This window comes from Chelonoidis abingdonii, chromosome 14 (genome assembly GCF_003597395.2).
Source record: "Chelonoidis abingdonii isolate Lonesome George chromosome 14, CheloAbing_2.0, whole genome shotgun sequence".
NCBI classification, from domain to species: Eukaryota; Metazoa; Chordata; order Testudines; family Testudinidae; genus Chelonoidis; species Chelonoidis abingdonii.
In genome coordinates this window covers 39,966,351-39,972,823 of record NC_133782.1, presented here as the reverse complement: position 1 = coordinate 39,972,823, position 6,473 = coordinate 39,966,351, and the positions used below count along the sequence as shown (strand labels likewise).

General features: G+C 42.9%; 2 protein-coding genes across 7 annotated transcripts in view; one reads left to right on the top strand and one right to left on the bottom strand.

The window, feature by feature from the left end:
• The window catches only part of LOC116816447 (olfactory receptor 10A7-like), a 126,974-nt gene that overhangs the window by 58,612 nt on the left and 61,889 nt on the right, over positions 1–6,473 (top strand).
• Positions 1–6,473, bottom strand: part of LOC116816446 (histo-blood group ABO system transferase 2-like) — an 82,015-nt gene that overhangs the window by 36,079 nt on the left and 39,463 nt on the right. For 5 of the 6 annotated variants that reach the window (XM_032765691.2, XM_075072396.1, XM_075072395.1 and 2 more), the window contains exon 2: positions 3,659–3,730. In XM_032765691.2, the coding sequence (XP_032621582.1) occupies positions 3,659–3,714 (56 nt within the window). In that variant the 5' untranslated portion in view covers positions 3,715–3,730. Of the gene's footprint in view, positions 1–3,658; positions 3,731–6,473 lie in introns of those variants that run through there. The other variant, XM_075072398.1, reaches the window with a different exon arrangement.

Genomic DNA, 6,473 nt, shown 5'->3' with positions numbered 1-6,473 from the left:
GGCCTGTAATTGCCGGCTCATCTCTGGAGCCCGTTTTTAAAATTGCATCATATTAGTTATCCTCCAAACCTTTGGTACAGAATGTGTACAGCATGGCCAGAGGGCAGCATGAGAGTGTTAGCAGGGGCCTTATTCCCTGCCAAGGAGAAGTTTGCTTTAGATTAACTAGACACCTGTTAGCCATTTAGCACCTGGACTCCAATAGAGCTACCTACTCCAATTAGAGCACCTGACTTCAGTCACGTGATAAAACCCCCTGCTTCAGTCAGACAGTGGGAGTTGAAGGAAGGTTGATTGGATCAGAGTGCAGGTTGCAGAGTTGGAGAAGAAGAGTTTGAGTAATGAGAGAAATAAGAAAGTTTGAGGGTGCTGCGGTGGTTGTGAAGTCCAGAAGAAACCCTAGGTAAGTGGCACCAGGCTTGTGTAGAAGGGAGCAAGAAGCCCTTCACAAGCTGGAAGGTAGGAGAGGGAAGTACCCAGGAAGGAACCACTAAGTCAAGTGGCTCACCACAACCCTCAGGCCCCTGGGTTTGGACCTGGAGTAGAGGGTGGGCCCAGGTCCTCCCTCTCCACTCCCTCTCCAAGGACACTATGAGTAATTAAAGACCGGTTCAGAGCAAGCAAATAGCGCCCTGAACCTACCCCAGAGAAGAGAAAGCGCGAGACCCCAGCAACAAGTACTGGCAATTTGCCACAAGAAGCTGATTTAAATGATAGGTTACATTTACTGCAGTTAGTAGTCCTGCAATTATTTCCATTTGATGTTCCTTCGGACTCGGGTGATACCACCTAGTCCCTTAAATATGGCTACTACTGGTGGTCTAAACAACTGTTTGATTCTTGTTCAGATGTGACATTCTGAGTACTTTCCCGACATGCAGAGAGATCTGTATAGCTCAAAGCTTGTCTCTCTCCAACAGATATTTGGTCCATAAAAGATATTACCTCCCATGTGTCTCTCTAATATCCTGGGACCCACATGCCTACACAACATGCATACCTAAAATGCGTACATGCACAGTGGAAACTGAACTGAACCCCCAACTATTCAAACATCAGAATGCAGCACATTCAGTTCTCAGACACATCTTCTGGGTGGGTGATAATGCTTCGTCATTGGCATGAAAAACATGGGAGGTGACTCTTGCAGAGCATAGGGAGGGACAAATCAACACCAACAAAAAAACCACTGTGAATACTGGGGTGTATCAACAAGAACTGCCTCCATTTGTAGGGCCATATCTTCAGATGCTGAGAATTGGCCATAGATAAGCAGACTCTAAGGCCACGTCTACACTACGGGATAAAATCGATTTGCTAAAATCGTTTTATAAACTGATATTATAAATTCGATTTCATGCAGCCACACTAGCATAGTAATTCGGCATTGTGCGTCCATGCTCCGAGAGCTAATGTCGATTTCTGAGCGTTGCATTGATGGTAGCACTTCCGTGCTATCCCATAGTTTCCCGCAGTCTCCCCCGCCCCTTGGAATTCAGAGGTTATCTTATTGCTCCGGGAGTTCTGGGTAATGTCGTCAGTCATTCCTTCCTCCGGAAAACATCAGCTGACAATCCTTTCATGCCGTTTTTCCTGGATTGCCCTGGCAGACGCCATAGTAGGCAACCAATGGACCCGTTCAGCTTTTTTTTTTCCGGCACCGTATGTGTACTGGATGCTGCGAGAGAAAGGCGATACTTCAGCGCTACACAGCAGCATTCACTTGCTTTTGCATGATAGCAGAGATGGTTACCGTCGTTCTGTACCGTCTACTGCCGGAGTAACTGGCAATGAGATGACGGTTATCTCTCCCTCTCTGTACTGTCTGCTGCATCATGAGTGCCCCTGGCTGAAAATTTTTGAAAGCAAAATTGGGATTGACTCACTTGGGACTGAGTCAATCCCTCTATGGTTTCTAAAAATAGAGTCAGTCCTGCCTAGAATAAGAGCAAGTGTATTAGACGACCAGTGTATCAGAGCATAGCTGCTCCGTGTCACGTATTCACAGGGGGCCCCTTCACAACCGCACCCATTGCTTCCCTCCTCCCCCAACCTTCCTGGGCTACCGTGGCAGTGTCCCCCCCCATTGGGTCATGAAGTTATAAAGAATGCAGGAAAAAAGAAACAGGGGGGGGGGGCGGGGGGTTCCTAAGTGGAATACTTTGCATTTGTCCTTATTGAATTTCATCCTATTTACTTCAGATCTTTTCTCCAGTTCGTTAATGGCTCAGATATCTTCTCAGTCAGTTACCTGAATATTGTAGAATGTATTTTGTCAGGCTCTGGTAACTTGAAGATGTTTAACTTGTCTAAGTAATTTTTCACTTGTTCTGTCCCTATTTTAGCCTCAGATACAACCTCATTTTCACTGGTGTTCACTATGTTAGACATCTAATTGCTACTAAACCGTTGGTGAAAAATGAAACAAAATGGACATTTAGCACTTCTGCCATTTCCATATTTTCTATTACTGTTTTTCCCACCTCGCTGAGCAATTGACCTACCCCGTCCTTGGTCTTCCTCTTGCTTCTAATATATTTGTAGAAATGTTTTCTTGTTATCCTTTCTGATTATAGCTAGTTTAATCTCATTTTTGCCTTGGCCTTTCTAATTTTATCCCTGCATGTGTGTGTTGTTTGTTCATATTCATCCTTTGTAATCTGACCTAGTTACCACTTTCTGTAGGTCTTATTCTGACTCCTATTGTCTTCACTGGAGTTACTCTGTATACTTACATTTAACTGAGAGCAATCTGTACATGCACCAATGTCCTGAGTAGAACCAATCATAAAAATGAAGAAAAACAAAATTCTGTAGGGGAGGGGAAAAATGAAATTTGAGTCTTTTAAAAAATCTGCAAAATTAAAATGACATGATTTTCCATTGTTTATTGGAAGTTGTTACTGGTTGGTTTTCCAAAGTCTTCTGAATTTCAAAAATTTCCAGTTTTGTTTGTTTTTCACTTTTCTTTCTTTCCCCTGCCCTTTCGTGTACCTTTTCTCCCCCTGCCTTTTGTGTCTGAACAAGTGGGCCAATAAGGACAAAATGACATAAACAACCCTAAAAATGCCAAAAAAACCCCAACCCACGCACTCTCTGAACAAGAACAACCCACTTCACCCCAAAAAGTCTACACGTTTCCATTTCCTATTGGACTGGAAAAGGGAATGTTTATTTTAATGAATAATTTCCGTGAAAATTTTGAATTAATGGTTTTGGACGAAAAAAAATTTGAAAAAGGTTTCAACCTGCCCTACTGAATCTATTCTCTCCCTGTGACTATTCAAGCCTCAAGAGAAATGAAAGTCTAGCTCAGGGGTTGGCAACCTTTCAGAAGTGCTGTGCCGAGTCTTCATTTATTCACTCTGATTTAAAGTTTTGCGTGCCGGTAATACATTTTAACAGTTTTAGAAGGTCTATTTCTATGTCTATAATATATAACTAAATTATTGTTGTATGTAAAGTAAATATGGCTTTTAAAATGTTTAAGAAGCTTCATTTAAAAGTAAATTAAAATGCAGAGCCCCCCAGACCGGTGGCCAGGACCCGGCCAGCCTTCAGCACCCGTGTCATAGGTTGCACCTTGGTCTAGGTATATGACTAGTGTAAATGGATTTATGCCACAAGAAACACAGCCAAGTATTTACTGAAACACTACTGCAAGTATCCAATGATCCCAGCCATCAGTATTCCACCAGAATGAACTTTTTTCATGACCGTGATGATGGTGCTGAAATGAAAAGGTGAAGTACAGACGGGAGTAATGTAATGAGAGCACAAAAAGAACAGATTTATTAATAATGTTCTGACAGTCTTACTCAGGCTTCAGCATTTAAACGTGTAAGCCAGCAACAGTGCTGTTTTCTTCCTTTCCCGGTTGTTTTAGGGTGTAACTGCAACATAGTCTCTCATGTTGTGAATTGCTTTTCTCTTTCATAGACTTTAAGGCAAAGGGACCATCATGATCATCTAGTCTGACCTCCTGCACATCGCAGGCCACAGAACTTCACACCATCCATCCTTTAAAAGAGCCCTAACCTCTGGCTGAGTTCTGAATTTCAAGTCATGGTTTAAAGACTTCAAGGTACGGAGAATCACCACTGACACTAGTTTAAACCTGCAAGTGAACCCGTGCCCCATGGTACAGAGCAGTGGTCTCCAACACGTGATCTGCTGGGCGCCATGGTGCTGCGGGTGCATCTTAATGCGCCCGATCCTGGCTCCGAAGAGCATCCGCAAAATGTTGCTGATTTCAGCAGGCATTTTGCGAGGACACCTCTCGAGACGACGCTTGTAGCCGACAAGTCGTCATCGAGAGGCTCGCTCCCGAATTTTGGCAGGGATGCTCTCGATGACGTTGCTTGTTGTCAGCAAGCGGCGTCATCAAGAGGCATGCCACCAAAATGCGCGAAATTCAGCGGCAATTTCGCAGGTCTCCACCACTGCAGTGGCCTTTGCTGGCGCCTGCTACCAAAAGTTGCGACCATGGTACAGAGGAAACGAAGCCCCCCCCCCATGGTTCTGCTAATCTTCCTGGGGGAAAATTCCTTCGACCCAGATAGGTGATCAGCTAGACCTGAGCATGTGGGCAGACCCTCCATTCAGACACCTGGAAAATCTCTGTAGTAACTTTGCTACTTTCACCTTTTCCTATGCATAACTCATGGCAAAACCCACCTTTTGAGAGCAGCACGCAGCAGATTGGAGCCTGACTGCAAAATAGTTAGAGAAAGATCCTTCAATCACCGGGAAATAAACAATCTGACAGGGGCGCAGTTAAAATGTGCCTAGGCCAGCACTGCCATGCCAGTTCCAGCCTCTGCCATCCTTTTCCTTCAATCAGCAACCCCGGAACCCTGCCTCTAGGTTACTACTCTGAAGTACAATGAAAAACAGGACTCTAGGACAATCCAAAGGCCACAAACTAGACAGCTGCAACATGCACTGAGCATCGTACAGATTCTGAGACAGCTATGTCAGACAGGGCCTAAATAGCTTGGAAGGGCTGGTCTCTAGAGATTTGGGTCAGTGAATATTGTTACAGACACACACACACTTCCTCATCAGGGCATAACATACACAATATCACATTGACACTCTTCCTTCCAGCAGGAACACCCCTCTTCCCAACAACTTCATAATTCTCATTTATGTTTCAAAGAATTCCTTGTCTTTTTCATGGTGTAAGATGTCTGATATCATGTTACAGCATTTTCACAAATCTGTCTTGTTCTGAATCGGCTTCCTTTTCTGTAAGCTACTATAACTGCAGTTTCCTTCTTTCATTTATTATCTGTGTTTTGTTTGACTATTATTTGTATATTTTTGCCTTTAGCACACACTTGTTCTTCAGCACTGTGCCGGTTGATGACTGAAGCTATTAATGCATGTTTTAATAGCAAGCAATCAGGTTTACTTGTAGTATTTTATTCTATTTTTATGAATACTGATTTCACAATTTCAAGGAAAATATGGGGTGTATGGTGACGTTGCACTCTATACGATTTTATGAAAATGCTATGAGTTTAAATATAATGTAACTGGAATATCTTCATGCAAAAGGTCTCTTGTAAGGTATCATTACAACACTTATAATCTACTGAGTTGTGGCATCCTATTTGTATAAATGTATCACTCTGTATCTGAAACTAGAAATATGAATATAATCTGAGGCCTATGTAATTATGCAAATGTGGGCCATTAATGGTGGTCTGAATCTTGATGACTCCCATTACCAGGACAATTGACTGTAGATGGCTCTGTTTACTTGTAAATCCTGTATACCCGTGGTGCTGGCAAGTGGGTAATGAAGTCTTACAAGTACATGTGATCATGTCACCTGAACTGGAATCATCTTTAACTGGTCCTTTTCCATTGAGAAGGAGTAGTGGAACCTAGAGAGGACAGGATTCTGTTTTATGCAAAATACATAATGGTGGAACAGAACAAAGGGAAAAATCATCTTGAGGATCCCCCACTACACTGACTGGACAAGGGCTGTACCAGGAAGGACTGTGCTGATAGGAGGACAATCTGTGAAAGACTTATTAAACATCTCTAGGGAGAGATTTATCTGTACTCAGTTGTATTACTGTATTAGCTTAGATTTGTAAAAGCAGAAAGATCCCTGTGCACTTATAGACTAACAAAGTTTTGGAGAATGAGCTTTCGCTGGTAACTATCCACTTCGTTGGATCATGATCGACGAGTGGGTATTCACCCCGAAAGCTCATGCTCCAAAACTCTGTTAGTCTATAAGCTGCCACAGACTCTTGCTGCTTTACAGATCCAGATTAACACGGCTACCCTCTGGGCTTAGATTTGTGTTTTAATTTTATTTCGCTTGGTAATTCACTTGTTCTGTCGCTATTACTTGGAACACTTAAATCCTACTTCTGTATTTAATAAATCATTTTTTACTTGTTACTCTAACCCAGATGTAGGTTATAATACCTGGGGCGGGGAAACGGGCC